At 38.2% G+C, this 21,288-nt stretch overlaps 1 protein-coding gene across 8 annotated transcripts in view; it reads left to right on the top strand.

Moving 5' to 3' along the window:
* NAV3 (neuron navigator 3) overlaps nt 1-21,288 on the top strand; it is a 524,494-nt gene that overhangs the window by 257,558 nt on the left and 245,648 nt on the right. For 7 of the 8 annotated variants that reach the window (XM_042017695.1, XM_042017693.1, XM_042017698.1 and 4 more), the window contains exon 1: nt 8,094-8,700. The exons of the other annotated variant lie outside the window; for it this stretch is intronic. In XM_042017695.1, coding sequence (XP_041873629.1) covers nt 8,458-8,700 — 243 coding nt within the window. In that variant the 5' untranslated portion in view covers nt 8,094-8,457. Of the gene's footprint in view, nt 1-8,093; nt 8,701-21,288 lie in introns of those variants that run through there. 8 annotated transcript variants of the gene reach the window in all.

The raw sequence follows: 21,288 nt of genomic DNA, 5'->3' as shown, positions 1-21,288 counted from the left end.
AAGGCTCACTGTAGGAAATGTTCACATATGGCCAACAGGAGACAGAGGCAGATGGTTGAGATTTTTTAGTATGTACATGGCCAATTTTTATTTGAAAGAAAAGAGCGCCCACTTACAGCTCAACTATATGTGGTCAAGGTTTTCCATTCATTGACACAAGGCCTGTCTGCTTAATATTTCACAGGTAGAGATGAGTGATCATCTCTGCCAGAGCTCCAAGCTGGCCAAGCACAAGACAAGAGCAGGAAAATCACAGTGAGTGTAGTGATATGCCCTGGTGATGAAACACTGTTGAAAAATGTGGATTCTGTATAGTGTTATCATAACTCATCAATAAGAGCAGGCAAATGGCACAAAGAACATGGTTAAAAAGAGCATGGTTCCTTATCACAACAAAACAAAGTTCCTAGAGTGACTTCAAGATACAATATCTGTACTTCACGTAACAACTTGAGATCGAAAATGAAAGTACTGGTCACAGAAAAGATCCAACACTCAGGATGGTGCCTCTGACCATTAGCAAGAGATGATGTGCAAGGGAAGTGTGCAGCAATGGGGCCTACAGAATCATACAATTATTTAGGTTTGAAAAGACCCTTAAGATCATACAGTCAAGCTGCAAACCTAACACTGACGTGGGGTGTAATACATCACCAGTACATTCACCCAGCATCAGAGCACTGTAAATGCCAGATTTTCTGATGGGAATTGTGGCAGGGAAGGTGATATAATGGTGATCTTTTAATGCTTCTCCAAAAACTACAATGATTGTTCATACTTTATGTTGAGGTGTTAAGTTTGCCATAGGAAGTCTTGCCTTTAAAATGTGTGTCAGTATTTCCTGAATTAGTGCAAATCACAGGAAATGTAGGATAAATATTAAATATTCATGTGGTTAAAGAAGATGAAAATAATATGGGCATTGTAGGAAGGGTTACTTTATAACAAAATTAGCTATGATGACTATCTGCAAAGGCCAACAGGAAACCAAAAACATGGCTGGGATCATTCTGCTGTACTGATAAGCAGTGAGAAATAACAGGCAATATTATACAATAATTACAACTTGGATCAAGGTCCGGGGTAGCAGATGGGTAGAGGTGGTATAGCTAGCACAGTAGGTATTATAAACTGTGGGGGGTGCAAGTTGGCGTTGAATGATTACAGCCTCAAAGCAAGAAGGAAGCAGACAGTAGATTGTGAGTCAGAAGTGCTCCTCCAGCTGCAGTGCAGCTTGCACTTGTTTAAGGTCAAATATCAAAGCTAATCCTTTAAAATACATCAATCTTTGTTTTCATTAAGTATTCTCTAAGTATTAATATAATCTTTTTTTTTTTTTAAACACCTATTGCTGACCTCCTAACAATTCACTCCTAACAATTTTCATGATTGTTAAAAAAAATTGTTTTCTTCATTGCTGTCTTTATACACTTTTGGCAGAGCAAGTTTTCTTCATATCGCCTAAATTCTCTGTGCAGTAATTTCCACTGACTGCAGGGGTATCTACTGGTGATAGCAAAGCTGATTGACTTCAAAGTCTCTTACTGTCGTTACTGCACTTGGCCAAGAGTCTGCTCATGACTGTAGCAGATGTTTCTAAGCTATTTTTTTAGAGTAACTTTTTTTTTTTTAATAGACCAGTGGGAACCTTATGTAGAAGTTTTTCACTGCAATGCTGAAGTGAATGCCAACATAACCATGATTTTGAAACCCTCTATCAGATCCACAGTGCTCGTAAGAGGAAAGTTTCCTGCAGCTGAAAGCATAGGTTTGCCACTCTGCCAGCCACCTGATGGCAGATAATCAGCAGATTCCTTCCTGGTTAGTGTCTTTTTATGGATTATTTTTTATAGTTTGTTAGAAAATTTCATAGTAAGTAAAGTGAATTTCTCTAAAGAAATTTTGGATGAAAGTTCTGAAAAGTTCACACTTAGTATCAAGAGTCAGAACAGCTTTGATTAACTACAAATATTGCCGATTTCCTTCTCATCTAATTAGAACTTATAAATGGCATCATAAAATATTCCATCAAAATTTTAGGGTGTATGTGCATTGGGAGAATTTTTTTCTGGGGGAATCTATATTGAAAGCAGTAGTGATTGAAGAGAATTTATGAGGACCATTTTTGGAGTGGAACATAAGAGATTTTAAATTTTAGTCAAAATTTCAAATGGAACAAAACTTCTTCCATCAATAACATTATTAAAAACAGGCTAGGAATTCTGTTCCTTACTACTTCCACTGAAAATAATGTTATCGCCTAAGAGTTTAATCATGCATTCTGTAAATGTCTGGTTTTGTCGTGTCTACCTCAGACATTCCTCCAGCAGTTCTACAAAGAAGTTCTTAATTACCCTGATAAGTGGGAGAAATGCTCTTTGACAATGCAGCACTGAAGTAATGTATCTGTCATGTGATCTAAGACAGAAAAATGTAGGACAAGCCATAGAAATCATAGTTTACTATGGCCCACCAAAAGTGATACAAAGCCAGAAATCCCTTCAGAGAAAGAAAGACAAACTGGGAGGAGAGCAGAAATGGAAAAAGGTGAAGATACCTGCTAGTGTCCAGAAGGATACTGGAGAAGCCAGTGTGCCTGCTATGACTGTGTCCTGGAGAAAGTTTGTAACAGAGAAACCAAGGAGACAAGGAAAAAAGGACAGAAAAGCTGGCACTTTGATCCTTAGGATGACTGTTGTCTTTCTGACCATTTTATGCTGATTGAAATAACGGTGGGCATTTCCTTGTTAGCTGCAGTTAACCACAGCTTTAAGAGTCTTCAGCATTTGTTGTTTGGTTCATTTGCTTAGAAATGAACAAATAGATTATCCTTTTTTTTTTTTTCCCCCCCTCTTCTGCCTCCCAAAGAGAAAAGCTGATCCTTTCATTAAACTTTAACAGCTGGCTCCATGGTCTAGCCAGTAGATCAGTATGTAAATACTTACATAGTATGTTCAGTTGCCATCAGTTCTTTCTTATCCTTAAAAAATTTTAGTTTATGTTTTCCAATCCTATAGTATTTATCCTTGATTCCTTTAAGCCAAATACTTCATGATTAAATACAGTGCACAACAAAGAAAAATAATTGTGATTTTTAACCCACACAGATTTATAATTCAAAAAAATCACTACTTAAGAAAGAAAATACTGAGGCCTCATATAGACCTGGGAAGGTCATTTAGGTTCATGGTTCCACTTGACTATATTTTAATATACCTTACATACTTCACAAGGTGGTATGGTACTAAATTACACATAAAAATTTCAAACCATCTGCTGGAAGATGCTGCAAATGTACAGCATGAATAAAAATTATAGAAGAACTGGTCACTTTATCAGTTAATGCAATCAAACCCTTAAACTCCTGTCTGAGTTTTGAAAGGCCAAATTGTTCAGACAATAAAACGATACCCCTATTTAAAAGTTGTCTTCTTTGAAAAACTTCCCCAAACATTCAGCCAAAGCAGAAGGATTTCCTTTAGGAAGCCGGATGCACCTTTTTCTGTGACTGTAACTTGGCTCTGGATTATATATCTTTTGGAATACAAAACTGTTAAGAAAAACAACAGCATTTTACTCAGTAGCATTACATACTTGCAGATAGGATTAAATACTTGTTAAATTTTTTACCTTGAGACTAATGGATTCACCTGATTTTTGTAATAACAAAAATAATGTCCATAGATTTATGATGTGAACATGAGTCAGAGCTGAAGGATTTGTCTCATCAGTATCTGACAGGTTGAACATATTTTGTTACACCAAACAGACACATGATATACTTTTTATTTGCATTATTAAAGTTTAAACCCATCTTATCTGGAGTAAATAAATAAATCTTATTGGTTCAGGTACCTTCAGTATTTTAGAATCATTGTTTACTTTTTCAAGAGTTGTCCATCCCCAGCTGGGGAAAACTTTCTGCTCAAGCTGAAATCAGTGAACACAAAATTATGTGATTGTATCGGCACATTCAAGCTCGTTCAGAAGTTGGCCTGGCTCATGTAAATTCTATACACAGCTGCTACACCAGTGGGATGAAGTGGGGAAACAGCTCAGAACAGAGCTCTGCAGTCTCTGGACCCCTGACATTTCCTGTTTGACCCTGGACACATGCAACAGCTTCCTTGTTGAAGATCATAGAGAAGAAGGAGCAAACAAATATCTTGGCTCCATTTTTGAGGCAGGTGTCCCCTCTCTTGATATTTCCTGTGCTCTGGGAGAAACTGCCAGCTGTCTGTTCAGTTCATGCGAACAGTTTGTCTGAGGGCTGGGAGTGCAGAAGGGGAGCAACCTTCATGGGACTTGTACTGGAATCCGACTCAGTAAAGGAAAGGAAATATATTCTGGGGTGTTGTGCTGTGAACAGTTATTTCTGTTCAGTCCTAAGAACAAAAATTCACCATAACATTATGATTGACTGATACCTTCTTTCATGAAGTGGTTTAGACTTCAGGTGTGTTTGCTCCTGCTATTTGAAATAAATATTACAGCTTTTTTTTGGGATGTGGGGACTATTATACTGAATCCATACATGCTGTTTTACTTTGACATACAGATTATTAATATAATCCATAATTTCTGTAAAAATGTTGATTGTGTGACACTTTCAGAGTCATGATTTACAGCCAGATTGTCACTATTTTATCAGCTAAAGCAATGGCCCTACCTTCAACATATCACTGGAACTGCCTCTACTGTTGACAAAACTACTAAAGATTGTGTTTTGACCTTTGCTTTGGTTTCCAATTTTTTGGTTTCTCTTTACACTTTTATCTTCTTATCTAGCATCCCACTTGAAAAGTTACCCTCTATTTTTTTCCGCACTTCAGTTGTCTTCTAGCTCCTCATAACTCTCTAACCTTTCCTGCACAACTTCATCATTTCCTTTGTGTCAGGACTTCAGTCATGATCTGTGTTCGTCCTCCTGCATCCAGAATCCAGATGATGTCCCCTACCTGTCTGGGTGGTGGATGTCTACTCTAATAAATGTCTAAGAGGATAAATTAGAAACCTACAGTTCTTTGAGCAATGCTTAGCCTGACCTGTTTCTCTGCAGTCTCTTTCTAGATATATCAGTTTCATGTAACCAAGTGAATATGTGTCCCTTACTTCTATCAGCCATATCTTTTTACTCACTGCTTTCTCTATCCTGACTGTAATACTTTTGTCCCTCATTCCAGACAGTCTGGTGTTGTGTTTGATTTCATGTAACTCCAGGTTATTACCACAGTTTACACCTTCTCCACCCCTATTTTCTCACAGATATGCCTTTTTTTCTGTTTGGACATGATTCACACATACCTAAATCATCCTTATTTTGACTTTGGGTTCTCCCTGGATGCCCTGCTTGACAGTCACTTAGCTTCCCACTCCAGAGACACTGAGGAAAATCCCACCAAACTTACATGGTCAGTTTGATGCCTGACAATGTGCCCTTCTCTGCAGCTTCCAACTTTGCCCTTTCCCCACAATTCCTTCCCTTACAGAATCTTCAGACACCTTCTGCCCCCAGGGTCATCCCACCAGCACCTGCATCTGGTGACAGTTTGTGTATGTTGTCCACAGATGCTTTATCCTGTACTTTCCTGTTTGTGTGGAAAACAATACTGAAGCTTAGTTGTTAAATATTCTTTCCCCCAGGATAGCCTTCATAAAACCCACATTCATCATGAGGTACACAAGAGCCTTTCAAGCAAAAATTGTAGCTAAGTGATTTCTAAGAATAGCAGATGTTTGTTTATTTATTTTTTGCTTAGAATTAGAGAAAACAAGAAAAGGAAGACTAGGCTTGTAGCCACATTCTTACTTATGGAGTATAATTGTTTTCCTCCATTATCTTCCATGATTCCTGTAAAGAATCTTCCATACTCTTCTTTGCATCTTCAATAGACCAGAAGCACTTTTGTGATTTATCATTGTACAAATTCTAGCTCGATGAGGTTCTGACCTGGTACTAGTTTTAAAGTCAACATATAATGAAGAATTATTTTGAAAGAGTAGCACTAACACCAGCCTCACATCATTGTTTCCAAATCCAGTTGGTTATGTATTACAGATGACTCTTTCCTAATAAGTTTGCTTACTTATTACTTTCAGGGTTTCTGTGCTGGGAAAATGGGTTGCAAAAGAGACTGTGGGTATCATGACCTCATCATTCATATTCAAAAGAAGATCAACAAGATTACCATAGTGCATTACTTTGTAAAATTATAACCCCGAGAAGTAATAAGATTCAATTACATTTTTTTGGCAGAGTTATTTTCAAGAAAGTATCTGTCTCATGGCTGTAGTTTATTCTTTGTCTTGCTCATTGGATAACAGTTCTCATGAGGATTTTTCATCTTCTCAAACCTTGCAAGAGATAAATCCTTCTTTTCCTGTGGTCTACTTCAGTCTTTGCATATGTGCATTTTCTGAAGCGTTAACTGTTAACAGTTGTGCCTAAGAACTCTAAATTCCTTACACAGCCTCAGTGCTTTATAATGCTGGAGAACAAATGCAGACCGCACAAGGAGCTTTATTCCCCTTTGCTCTGCAGAAGACCTGAAATATCACACTGAACAAGAATATTCCAATCATTGGAGAAAACGGATGGATCCTGTGGGCTGAATTTGTCTAAAATGCAGAGCAGCTACCTCTGTCCATTCTTGGACAAAACCCATTGCAGCTGCTATTAATGGTGGCAAAACCAAATGGCAGATAAGCAGAGGATGCTGAAATGTGTTTGCTGATTCTCTGTATTCTCACTTCAAAACTCAGGAGATTACTAAAACAGGTCAAATTCATTCCTACAAACCACAAACAAGAATGGGATAGTTTGTAAGTCAATACAGAGAGCTGGATTTACCTACTGCGTCAGTGCGATCTTTGTAAATGAGTGATAGAGAACAATACTGCAGGTATCACAGGTCTATTCTGCAAAATAATTTAAAGGGATGATTTAAGATCTTTTTAGTCAGCTTCTCATTTACACTGTTTTCTTTTCAATGCTTTTTTTAAACTTTTGCCTTCCTTGTTTTGAGAATGTAAAAGTCCAGAAGGCTCTTCTGGACTTCTCTTCTCTTGTGCTTGTATCTATAGTGGTAATAGTACATACTATTCAAGGAAGGCATAGTTAATACCATGTCGTATATTGGGACAGAATAAGTCAAGTCACCTTATGTCTTTTTTTGGAAGACATAACAAAAAACCCCATGTCTCTAATGTTGGGTGATAAAATCCCATAGGAGTTGAATGGTGTGATATTTCTGCACAGGTTTTTTCCTCATGTCAATTTAAAAGGGATTCCCCTGCTGCAGGATCTCAAAGGAATTTACAGTTGTTCTTTTAAGTAAGTGTTTATGCTGCTCAACAATTTGGACTGTCCATCATGACTCATTTTGGAGCCTGCTCTGCCTGCCTGACTTGTATTTCTATGTGCAAGGATTTGAGGTTGCCAGCAAGAATATTTCTGTGGGCAACAAGCTCACAGAAGTCATGTGTTGGACATGGACTTCATGGAGCTTTCAATGTTTTTAGAAAGGGAAGTGTTAACACTGAATAGATGACGTTAACACCACCACCAAGAAAGAAAAAAAAAAAAAAGCTCTGAAAAGCTGTATTGACTAAATCTTCTAACAATGCTCGTGATTCTCCTATATCCTGCTCTGTGTTTTTGTATGGATTTTTCATAGCATAGACAGACGTTACCCACAGTGTGATTCAGTGTCTGTTTCTAGCTACGCTCTTGCATGATTTTAACCTGATTTCACGGGAGGAACAGAGAATGAAACACCGTAGCTCATGGTTGTCAGCAGTGAAAAATAGCCAGAAATCAGACAAACAGCTTCATTGCTGAGATTATTTCCGGGATGAAAACTCGTCCAACAGCTGTTTGCTTTGGCCACTACTCAGGTCCTGTTTTTTTTTTTTTTTTTAAATCAGAAAAAAAAGAGGTGGTTTTTTTTTTTTTAAGATGTGGGCTGGTTATTTATGTAGTCAGGAAGAGGTCTCTGCTTCCAGTGTTGTGGTCTCGGAGCTGTTTTGACAGTTGGAGTACAGGGAGGTTTCCTCTCTTCTCTCTCTCCTTTTCTCCCATCCTTCATTCACTTAATGCACAGACCTGGAATGCTGTAGGAAGAAGAGAAAGCAAATTTATGAGTTCTTTAATCCCGGACAGGCAGCTCTGTGGCAGTTACCTTCAAGAAAAGTTCACGCCCCAAAGGAGCGTTTAGTCTTACAGAGCCACTGACTCACAGAGCAGTGCGTGTGAGTGGCTGCGAGGGAGAAGGGCAGAGATGAAGGAAAAGTTTTGCTTCCTTGTGAAACTCGTAATATTATTGCTTTAAGACTTTTTGAAAAGATGACTGCTACTTTTGTTTAAAGCATTTGTTCTGAAATTGCTGAAGCTGGAGCCTACCAGACTGAGGTCAGGAGCATTTTCTTTGGCAGAAAGAAGATACTTTTATAGAAGCCATGCCTGTACTTGGGGTTGCCTCCAAGCTGAGACAGCCAGCTGTAGGGTCAAAGCCTGTCCACACTGCCCTCCCGATACCCAACCTTGGTTCTCCCAGCTCACAGAAGTACTCACCAAAATCTTTGGAGCTTACTGGGGCAGAGAGCTCCATGCTTTCTTGTCAGCTTACGTTAAAGTCAACCTGTGATTTTGGAGAGAGGAAAACGCTTCAAGGAAAAACCCAGGAGATCGAAGATAGCAAGGTTAGTTGTAAACTTTACCTGTGGAACTCAGTTCTCAAAAAATGTTGATTTGCTTTGAAAAAATCTTTGATACAAACTTTCTGCATGCAGAATTTGGGGGTAAATGAGTAAAGAGACTTTTGCTGTCATCACTGAACTCCCATAGCAGCATTGGAAATTTGTTTTGCTCAGTGTTGCTGTTTGAATAAATATTCTGGTTTTAAATGTTAGTGTTATTCACTTCACAGATGAATTTTGATAAGGATCAGTAGAATCATTAGGAGAGAAAAATCATTCTGGCACCCAGTAAACAGAGAATTTAAAAAAAATCTTGGCAGCTTTATGTTATATTATGAAATTTAAAAAGAGATCTCACGCCCACACCTATTCCCACAGGGAGGCTCTTTTAAAATAAAAACATGCAATTGATTTTCTTTTCAATTTTCAAATGATCTGGCTATTCTTGCTGCAGGACTGCTGAACCAGAAAAACAGCTTCTCAGTGAAAAGTACTTGTGTTTTTCTCTTCTTCAAAATAGCTTCTTTGTAGCCCCTATCTAGCCCCAATTCATTGTGATTTAAAAAAAACCTTGGATTATCTGAAGTAGGATGTCACAATACTTTTTAGACTGCTTAGGGATTTTTCTTTCATAAGGGGATTCTTTTTGAGTCCTAAGTAACTTTTAAAAAAGCTTCTGCTTGATTTTCAATTAGTCTTTCTGTTGTAGTTGAAAACATTTTTCATGCTTTGTACATGAGTATTGAGACCCTTCTTGTCAGCAGCATATATTTCTGTAGATCTTTCAGTCACTACATTACGGCTGCATGTGTGGTTTACGCAGCTTCAGCAAGCTGTGAGACTACCTCCTCTTGCTTTTCTAGTTTGTGGAACTGATTACCACACTGGAATTAAACATGTATTTTCACTTGTATCGTAGTTAGTTTGAGAACACTTAAATGTCATTAGAGTTGTTACAGTGGCAAGATGCACATAATATATGTACTTGTTTTTTCTTTGTTTTTAGTTACTGGGTTGATTCAGTATTACTGAAGAAAGTTGGTTTTGTGGTTAAAGCATAGGGTTGGGATTCTGAACATTTGGTTTCCTTTTTAAACCTTACCACATATTTCCACATGAGATTTTGGCCATGCCACTTAACTTTTCCCTCGGAGTTTCCTGTCACATCTCCCCATCTCCCAGAGATGATGCACTGGTGGTGTGAGACATGCTATACAGAAATGTAAAAAAGAAGCAAACTGTTCATCTCTTGATTACCACAAGTGATGAACAGTCCATTTCTATAACATGAGTATGAAGATAATATAAGTTTGAAGATAATAAGTTTTCAACACAATGCAATTCCTGCTTGTTTACTTATTTTTAATAGAAAATATTCTTAGTTTGTTTTTTAATGGTATTCCTTAATGGATATTCCATGAAAAGTAAATTAGATTTGCAAATACTATTTTCCATGAAAAAAGCAGAAGGTTACATTGGCTGCTGAGAAGTGTTTCTTGTTTACTTAAAAAAGTGTGGAGAAAGATATTAAGCAACTTGCCTTCAGTATTTAAACCATTTGGGAACTCTTAGTAATTAGTGTGAGACCAACTGGGAGTCATAGCCTTCCAAGGCATCTGGTCCTGGACCCTGCTGAACTTCTACTGAGTAAAGTAACAGCCTGGATGGATGAAAACGGTGATACCAATTTGCTGTTTCATTGGTTTGACAATACCTGGCATCTCAGAGACTGTTTTTTTAAAGAAAGCAACAAAAAGCAAACCAATTTCCAAAAAAACAACCTACCAGTCATGACATCCTTCTCTATATATGTTCTCAGTGGAGGCTGCCGAGCAGTTTGAAAAGATGATCTGTAAAGAGTAAGACCAGCCTGTGCACATGATGGTCTGAAAACTTCCCCCAGCCAGCTGGATTTATAGAAGTGCTGAACATTCAAAAAGTTGCTAGTTTCTGAAGCCTTTCTGTATTATCCCCTTATAAGTCTGACATTTCCAGTAAAGCTTAGTGGCAGCCTTTTGCTCAATTTTCTTCCTGGCACATTTTTGGAAAGATGTTACTTTATTCACCTTTAAAGCAAGTTTCATGAAATCTTTTTGCCAAAGAGGTTTGGGCTGTAAGGTGGATGGGTTTTTATGAAAAAGAAATTATTTTAATGCTTTTCTTACTAGTAAGCTTCAAAGGATCAACCTAAAAGTATTGAATGCTGTTTTCGTCTTCAGTGATGGAGATCCATGCAAGCTGGGTAGCCTCAGAAGTATGTGTAGGTTACTAAACAGTAGTTCTAAGCACAGACCTGATGGAGCTGTTAGAGTTAATGCCTCTTCAGGTTTGCTGAGCAGATGTACGTCCTGCACTACAGGTAGGACATCCCAAAACTTGACCATTTGTGAGTGCTGATTCCAATAGATCTTTGGTTAGCAAACACATTAATCCATGTGATATCTCTGTGTGACTGTTGTATACAAAGCTGTACATTGGGTCCGTGTAACTATAAAAATGATCAGATAAAAAGTTTTTCAGTCTAAATGTGGTGAATACCTAGTCTGAGTTTCCAATTGAAAGTAAAATCTGACTAACATATTTTTTGTATGCTTATGTTATAATTGGATATAAGGCAGCACTGATTTTTGCGGGGAAAAAGTATGTATCTCTATGTGCAAAAGACAATGGAACATATGAATTCATCATCTGGTTAGCTTTTGCTCTTGTCTGCTGAAAGCAGCGCCTTTTGCACTGCTCGCTCTGGTGTTTTTTCATCCTGTCTGCAAGGCACTTAGATTGACACCATGTAGTCACTGTGACATATCCTGTTGCTATATGTAAGTGCTAAGGATTCTAAAATACATTTGGGTTATGCATGTCAATACAGTAGGTCGTTGCCACCCAGCTGTTTCCTCTATGAAGTTCACTCTCACCAAAAGTGATTGTTCAAGAATTTTTTTGCTTGTGTTGGCTTTCTCACAAGGCCAAGGCTGGTGAGGAATATAGCGGCAACCATCAGTTCCTTTTCCCTTGGTGTTTCTCCCATCTCAAACGATTTTGTTGCACTTGAACATGTGGTCTTGGTTGTTTCTTGTTTGTGGACATGATGAAGTTTAATAAAAGTGATATTTTATTGTGGTAGAAAAATTTTGAGGTGATTATATTTACCTTTTTTCTTAATTGTATAGAACTTAGTTAAGCTTATGAAAGCAAATAATAACTTGCTAATGATTTAAATTATTCTGTGTGTAGTTTATTCAAATGCACTTTTGTTCAAAATTTTCATAATTTGTGCTTTGGTACCTAAGTCTTATAGAACAGGTCCCTCTGCTTTCTTGCTAAACCCACTAATGTTTAGGCTGACTGCATGAACACTTTATGATGTGAATAGTAATGCAAAATATTTGAACACAAGTATTCAGAGCACATTCTTTTTCCCTGAGTATCATATAGACAAAAGTTTATTCCTATATATGTACACAGGAACAGAATCCAGCTGATGGATTCATGAGGTGAAATGCTGGCTGTCTTTGAAGCAGATGGAGTTTTGCTGTTCATCTGGACCATAGAGTGTTTTTGTCCAAAACTATGTCTGAAAACACAACTATATTTTCTAATACTTTTCTAACTGTGGGTGTAGTATTATTTGTATTTCTTTACCACCACTTTTATACTGCTTGCAAAATTAATCATCAGGTTGCTTTTTGATACTGTTCTAGTTGTAGAATGTGCCACTAAACAGTAACAAAGTGAAAAAAAATCCATTGATATTGTTGAAAGGTAAGTGAAACAATGACTTAAAACTACAGGAATGAAGAAGGATTTTATTTGCAAAACCAACTTATTTGGTCACTAAATTATAACTGCACTGTATTATCTTGAGTTGGTGTTGGGAGGCTGGGGCCAGACCCTTCAGCTGTGCCCAGCAACAAGACAAGCGTCAAAGGGCAGAAACTGAAGCACAGGAATTTCCATTGAATTTCAGGAAAAAATTCTTTACTTTGAGTGTGGCAGAGCACTGGAACAGGCTACCCAGAGAAGCTGTGGAGTCTTCTTCTCTGGAGACATTCAAAACCTGTCTGGATGCAATCCTCTGCAACCTGTTCTAGGTGAACCTGCTTTAGTACAGGGTTTGGATTACAGGATCTCCCTTCTGTGAGTCGGTAATACTGACTTGTAGCAAAATGCCAATGGCAATAGTGTTTTACTCCAGGTCACCTGAAAGTGTGATTGATTTCAGCTACTCTCATACATTTGGTGGTGTAGTCACAAGTGCATTGCCATGAATCCTCTCCAGCACAAAGCTGCGCAGCTGCTGGGAGTCAGCAACGTCTGCTAGTCACACTGGTCTTCTGGTCTGGCTTCCTTGGGGCTGCTCCTTGCAGTGCTCTGCTTTATGTTCCCAAAGTTTTCCTCCCATCATTAGACTTTCTTCTTTCAAGAGCCCTGCACCATCATTTATGCTTCCAAAGAGAATTTTCTCTGAGATTAATCTGATATATTAATTGTAGAGTTTTGGTTGTATGACTTGGTTGATAAGATTTTAGCCTTCTTTCCTGAGTTAGTTAATTCCTTTAATATCATAATATCTTCTTTCTTTTGATTTTTTTTTTGTTTTCAGTCTCTCTTTGTTCATGCTATCTGTCTGCTGCTGTCTCCTTTATCTGCTTCTTCCTTCCTGTTGGCAGACATCTTTACAGGCTACTGAATATGACTTATTTTTCTCTGTATCCCCTAATCAAGTCTTCCTGTCTTGCCTGCAGCATTTTTCATATCACTTTTTATTATCAGAAAGCACTCGTCAGCCTCCCCGGATGATCCAGTACACACATGTAAACCTAGAACTTTTCTAGATACCTCAGTTTTGAGGGCTTGTAGTAAGATCCTAGTAGCATGGTGATAGTGGTATCCAGAGGATGAATGGACAGTTGTGGATCTTATGTGGATCCAGCCCTAGTAATTTCATTAAACAATTGGATTTTTATACAGGAAGATCTTAGGGGAGCTCAGGAAATGGATCTTCTGCAAGGCCTCCTGGAAGAAATGACAAAGAGTATTACGTGTCCACCTGAGTAAAGAGACATAACCAACTTCTTCTGTAGAGCACAGAAATCTGAGCAATTAAGCTGGGGAAGCGGTCTGTAAATCAGCAGGACAGAGCAGAATAGATGTGTGGTACCTGGTAAGCCTGTCCAACAGAAAATGGGGTCCAAAACACTTAGTTGTACCAAGTGAATGTTGTTAAAGTAATCGAAACTGAACGTCAGTGTCACAAACCCAAGCTAAATACTTTGATCTGATTAGGCAAAAGCACATGCTGGTGCTGTTAAAGTGACTCTTAAGGTCCATTTCATTTGGTATCCTACCACTGCATCTCAGCTTTACTCTGAGGGCTTCTAGTGTCATTCAGCCAGCCCTTTTGCACTAGGACATTAAGATGAGCATGGAAACCTCTCATTTTTCTCTCATCAATTTCAAGTAGTTTGTCAGTGATGTGGTAAATCCTGCCCATCACAAGACCCCAAACTTGGAGAACATCTAGGCTGCTCTATACAGACAGATCTCAAGACAAATATTTTTGTTTTCCATACATGGGTGGAGCTCCTGCTCACGTCAGTGGGAGTACTGTGCACATTGGAATACCAGATGTGTGCCATAAATGACTTCCATATCTCTGTCTTTCCTCAGCTAACCCTTCCATACCACTTACTTATGTTTTGTGTGACCCTTTCCCACCATTCCCCAAATCTCTCCAAAGTAAGGCATCTGTTGCAATCCCACATCTCTTTGACCTTTCAATTGCTTGGATACTTTTTTGTCTGGTCTCTGAGGGCCAAGCTCCACTGAGTTTCTTGACACACTAAATCTAGGGAGCATAAATAAATGAGTTTCTTTCCCCATTTTGTCATAGCCTTCCTTTTCTCAGCACTAGTGCCCTGGAGATATCTGCCTTGTGGGTTGGCAAGAAAGGAGGCTGCTCATTGTGCTGAGAGTTTCATTTACAGCACTACAGCCAAGGCAACAGAAAAGGGCAGCAGAAGCAGCCAGAAACCGCCTATCTTCTCCCCATAGTGACCGCTAATGATGGGAAGCCAGCAGTGTTTCAAAAGCACTGAGCTAGCTGCCAGAAATTTCGGTCAGCACTGTGGACACCTGGGACTATGTGTGTTCAAAATTCACACAGCCCCAGTGAAGCCAGGACAGTTGGCAGGAGTTCAGATTGTCAGCAATTTCAGCTTCTTGTCTTGTGCTCTGAATTATTTCTTTATCAAACAGATAACAGTCTTTAATGTGCTTTATGTATCCAGTACCATCTGTCTATGCTATATTATAACTGATTTAAGAGCTCCATGCTGTATGAGCTTGCACTAAATTTCACTATTGTTTATTGTCTAATCATCTGTATCAAGCACATGTTCATATAGTTGAGATAAATGTAAAGTAACACAATATCAGCTCTCAAAGCTTTTGTATCTGTGATCAAATAGTATTGAGTGTAGGTTGAATGATGTTTTTCGTCTGTAATTTGTGATTGGGATCATAGATAGGAGGGTATTCAGCAACCTGATCTTAAGACTTCTGCCTAAATTTCTACTGCTTTCATGTTATTTCTCTTACAAAATAAGAACATAGAACTCAACTTATTCCGTATTAATTGGTGCGTTGTGAGCTGGTATTACACATCATCAGAAAACAATCACAGTTATTCTTTTGTATTGCATTTGTGCCTGGGGCAGCTTCTTGGGGATTTCCTGATGAAACAACTATTCAATAAAAAAACCTTTCCTCAAAAATGGGAGTGTGTCTGCAGGATGATGCACTGTGAATGCACCAGCAGAATTGGAACAACCCAGCAACATTTGCTTGGTGCCACACTTTTGCAGCCCCCTGGGATACCCTGTTCTTCATAGCCACAAATGGAGGTAAGTGGTCTCCCTCTTCAGATAAAAATAATGGGCTTGTATTATACCCCAGGAAGTTTTAGTTAGGCTTTAGTAAAACTTCCTAGTCGTAACAGTAGTTAAACAGAGGGAACACTTTGCCTGTGGAAAATATAATATCTCCATCACTGGAAAACCAAATGTGTACACTTGCCAGTCGTAGTATTATTAGCACTGATCCTCCATTGTGCAATGGAATTGGTGACCACCTTGATGATCTTCTCATTCTCTTTTCCCATTCCTTGGTTCAGCTGACTTCAGGAGCTGAATGAAACCATGATTCATTGGGAACATGGGCTGACAGCACCGTGGCCCACTGGGATACAGATATGTAAGGACTCTCTTTGGAGACAGATTTACTTCCTTAGAAAAAGTGCCTTTGTGCAGTATGGGTGTTTCCAGAGGCATTGCACTGAAATATTGCAGTTCCTGTTAAGTTTCCTGAAAGCACAGGCAGGGTATTCTTGGAGCCCAGAAAGCTAGTTGTGTGCTTGGAAACACTGATTTCCCTGGCATATCAGTATTGGAGTGTCCTCATGCCTCCAACAAGCCTACAAGATCTGACAGTGGAGTGACTCGTGGGAACCCAGTTCTTTGCTCTACAGCAAGGAACATAAACGCCCTATGAACTTAAAAATCTTTAATTTAAAATCCCTTCAGGAGCAGTGCAGTGAATATTTCATTTGGCTGCATTTTGTAGGGGGTCCCTGGAAGACCGGAGCACCTCAAATCAACAAGCAGTGTGAGGGGTACCACTGAGATTAGGGAGTTTGGTTGCACTGAAAAACATTTCTCCTCTCAAGTAAAAACACAATAATGTCCTTTCTGTGGATTTTTTTGTTCGGGTCAACCATACCTCGATCCCAGAAAGTTTTACTAGATTGATGTCGTACCATGACAGGTAGCATGCATGCGTGCAGAAGTTAGTCCAGCCCTATATGACTGCATTACATGGAGGGCAGGAGAAAGGGAAAAACATTATCCCCACAGTGCAGAGGGAAGGGAGAGATTAAAGGGAAAATGGATGATTTTCCCACACTCAGGCTGGGACTTTGTGGCAGCACTAGGAATTTCAAGTCATATATATCTCGAGTCCCAATCTCCACATCATAACCACAAGCCTATCCTTTGTCTTTTCTAAGGGATCAGTTAAGAATGAAACATCCAAATAATGAGTTATTTTTCCTTCTTGCCTCATAAGGGCAGTTTTGGCTTTGTCATCATTTTAATGTCAATAGCTAGCATAAATGTGGGCCCAGCTCTGAGCTGGAGGTGGAATTCTACTCCAGGAGCCATATTCTCTTGATTTTGGTGTATCCAACCAACACAGACTAGCAGAGTTTGTTAAAGATGCAGAATATTTTGTGCGCTTTGTGGAGCAGTATAACATTTATCAATGGTCCCATGTGTAATGCTGTTGATAGGCTGTTCACTTACTAAATATGATGTGGAAAATCCAGTATTTGTGAAGTAAAAGCAGGCCTCTTTTGAAGAGAAGTGGCTTTTTTTGGTCCTAATTTCTGCCTTTGAGTACACTGCCTAGCTTCTTTGTAGCAGAAACTTGTATTTAGTAAATACTAAGGGCATGAATTAGAAATGAGAGCTGCTAATTTTTTTGACTATGTATTCATTCTGGTCTAGGTCTACTGTCCCTTTTTCTCTAGTATACTAAACTATTTTTTGAGTCACACAGTTTTTCTTGCACTTGCATACAGGGCACGCAAAGAGTAGTTCATTTAAATCAGCTCTGTGTTTCATTTTGACCTGATTCACAGGATGTGGTCTTGGAGGAAGCCCATGCCTTAACAATAGCCTTTTGACAAGTGAGGGTGTTTGGGGATTAAGCTGGAAGAGGAGGAAGCATATATCTATTCTCAAACCTAGTACTGGGCTATTTTGTGCGAATCTTCACTTGCCCATGATGTTTTTAAGGTCACAAACCTTCCTTTTGGTTTTTACTGGCAAGAGGATGTTGGCTGAAAGATAGCATAACTCCTTTAAAATTCAGTAAAGGAATGCAGAGTGTTTTGTCTGGTAAATGTGAAGGGATAATTCCCCTGTGTAAAATGTGCAGATTTCTGATGGCTCTTGTGTATGTTCTGTGTAAACCAAGCTGAGAGAACTTGGAAAATAAGCAAATCAAAGGGAAGCATAATTTTGAAGTGGTTAGAGCTGGATCATAATATTTCTGGATATATAAACTGAGAAGGTGCCAGCCACTAAATATACTAACTCTGCATAAAACATGAGAGAATTTGACCAAGTATAATATTAGTATTGTCCTAACCTACTTTCAACATGACATTTGGTCTGACTTGTATTTCTAGTTATATTTATTCCCTGTAAACCCTCCTTTGCTGCTCTGCCCTTCTGATCTTAATTCAGCAGAAAGCATTTCATCCTTCAATATATCTCTCAACAGTTGATCAAAATATTTTGTTCAGGTGAAACTCTCCAATTGCAGCAAATTTGAAAACAAATTGGAACAAAAATAGTTGTTGAGCTCTCTCTTGTGTTTTCTCTTTCAAATTATCTCTCTTTGACAGTTTTAACACCTGGCTTTGTAGCTCGTTGATGTGTTAAGCTCCAAAAGATTTGGCAGTGAAAACTTCCTGTTGTGCATCAGGATTTGAATTACAGGGCATGAGTAAAACCACTACAGCTTAGTAATGAGCATGGCCATGCACAGAAAGACTCCTAGCAAGTGATGTAAAGCACTTGACCACTTTCATTAATCTGGAAAGGCTGCATGGCTCATACGTGATTTAGGGTGAGTAAGACATAAGTCAGGGTGCAGGATTTTTACTCACCGCTATAACAATGAGATTTCCTGGCAGCACATCTAAGCAGTAAACAAGTTGGTTTCTTTTTTTTTTTTTTTTTTTTTTTTTTTTTTTTTTTTTTGGGGAGTATTTTTGTTTTGGTTTGGTTTTTGTTTTTTGGGCTCTTTTTTTGTAAGCTGTCTCTGTAGTAGAAATAAATAGGCATTAAATAAGAATGTGAAAAAACAAATAAAAGTTCAAAAGGAGTTTAGAAATTTCCTCAGCTGAGCAGTCTGCCTGCTTTAGTCATTCCTGGCCAGCTCACCAGCCATAGACAGAGTGCTGGAAGGAAGAGCTGAAGGAATATGTTTCTCATGAAGGAGCAGCACAAATCTGAAATCTTGAGAGCTGCAGGTTAAGATTCTCTCTTTAAATGCTTCTGAGAGGGAGCAAGGCTGAGTGTCTTACATGGGAATTCACAATCTAGTTTCATTTGTGGTTATTATCAAGTACCTCCTTGAACTCAGCTCATGCGTGAAACAGTAATAATGAATGTGTTTTTTAGAGTTGTTTCTTGACTATTATTTGATTATTATTTTTTTAAATACAGAAGAAATAATCTAATTAGCTACTTTTTAAAGTGTTGGTGAAGTTACTTTTAATTATCATAGAAAAATGATTTTTTTTTAACCTAATCTGTTACTGATGTTTTCAGCTTCGTATCTGTCAGGCTAATAATGCATCCATTTTTTGTTCCTGCTTGTAATAAGAAGACAGAAGTAGGGGGCATTTTATATACAACATGCATTTTTTTCCTGTGTAAACTTGTGATCCTGACAAAAGTAAGGAGACAATAACAGCGTCACTGCTGTTTTCTTCACCTCGCTGCAATATCTCTCTGAAGACTGGTATGGTTCTGTATTATTAGCTGAAACCTAAGAAATAGGTTGCTCCACAAAGATACTGTTGTAGTGATTGACAGTCAAATACTCTGTTCATAGGTGATGCCATCTCCAGGTGTGTGTGGGGGGGTGGTTAATACAGTCTAATTTGCAGAACTTTCACATCCAGCCTTCTCTTAAGGAAGAGCAAGGTTTCTCCAGTTGGGAATGGATTGGTGTTTGTGTTACTGATGAACGAGAGCGAAGCAACCCTCCCCATTTGTGACAGCTATGTCAGTCACAGCCTTAAAGAGTTTTGGTTTATAAGATAAGCTATTAGCACAAGGGAGTGGGGAATAGAAGAAAAATGTGTGGAAATGAAAACAAGACTTTCTTCCCAGGGCCCCACCAAGTCAGTGCAGTATTTTTTCTGAGTTATTCAGCCTTATTTGTGGACATGATACAGAGATGTAGAGTACTGAGGGGAGCTGATTAAGCAAAGTTTCACAAAAGGGAGCGTGCAAATCTCAACATACTGAGTACCGGTGTGTTGAACTGAATAGCGTAATTCAAAAAAATTATTTAAAGAGGATTTGGCAAAAGAAAAATAATATAATACAGGAGATTAAGATCAGCAAAATAGATACTGGATAACTCCTTAAAAGCAAGGGGATTATGGACATATTTGCATCAATTGAAATTTTTTTCCTTTTTTCCTGGGCATTTAATAGTCTCATTTATTTGTGCAAAGTTGTAAGATTTCATTTTGAAATAATTATATAGATGCCAGAAAAGACAGAGTGATAGTAGTCACATTTCACTCTAAGGGGACAAAAGTTCACTTCCCATTAAAAATTTTATTTTGGATTATAATAAAGTCAGTATTTTCAAAAATAATTTTCACTCAGATGTGTAATTGTCTTTAAAGGTCTCAGCAGCCTTTGCACAGAGTAATATAAGATTCACAACACCCTTTCATTATAAACTAGTTATTTTGTCCTAATTGATTAGATAGAAACATGTATCTTCATCAAGCCATAAATCAGTGTCATATCCCAGTATTGGTCTTTGGAAGGTGAAGGTGAGTATTGGTTCCTGCTGTATTTGTAAGTCTGTATTTGTGATTTAGTCCATTTCTTACAAAATTCTGCATGGATGCAGTAGCTAATCTGAACTGAAGGTTGAGTAGAATCTTTTACAATGTATAAATACTGCCATGATTTTAAAGCAACAAAACATTTTGGATCATTTTGGAAAAAGTTGGGGTATTAGTTCACAAAGATCCACTATGACGCAAAGTGTAATTTTTTGGTAGTTCCTGAGCTGCTGTCCTTGTCTTGGTCATACTAACGTGGATTTATCACTAGCTGTGTGATAATTCAACTTTTTTTTAATGCTGAAACATTTTCACAGAAATATGCAAGTAGAGCCTTAGATACAAAAATGAGAAATTCGAAGTGCAACAGCACTCTTCTACAACTACCTTTGGTTTTCTTATTTAGAATTCAGGAATGGTGATATTTCAGCTAATATTTCATACAATTCCAATCGGACATTTAAGGGCTGTGTAAGACAACATTCCTACACAGTGCTTTTTCTTTGAGATCAACACACTGTCTTCCTTTGAGTGCAGTTTGGGTGTCTTGCCCTTAACAGTTAGTTAAGCTCTTTAGAACAGCTATTTAAATAATAATTTTTGTGCTTATATGATTAATTTTGTTCTGCAGCTGCTTTTGGGATACTTTCAAACGTGTTTCAGTGTGACAAGTATTGATGTGTGCCCTAACATTTTTGGAGTAGCAGGATACAACTTGGATATGACTCAAAATGTTAAACCAGCAATTCATTGAATGGATTAGTACAGCTCCTCTAAAGCCACCATGAGATTTTTTAGTACAGAGATAATAAATGTAGCCTTAGCATTTTGGCACCAGTAGTGCGTCCTATGTAGAGTGAAATACATATTTAGTATATGGTGCATATTAAATACAGAGATGGGTATTTGTGCTCATATACAGATACCTG

Source organism: Corvus kubaryi, unplaced genomic scaffold, assembly GCF_017639235.1.
Source record: "Corvus kubaryi isolate FWS band 111438036 unplaced genomic scaffold, C.kubaryi_AGA036_p1.0 137, whole genome shotgun sequence".
In the NCBI taxonomy this organism is placed as follows: domain Eukaryota; kingdom Metazoa; phylum Chordata; class Aves; order Passeriformes; family Corvidae; genus Corvus; species Corvus kubaryi.
The sequence above is the reverse complement of the archived record's forward strand: the minus strand, read 5'-3'. Positions and strand labels throughout refer to the sequence as shown.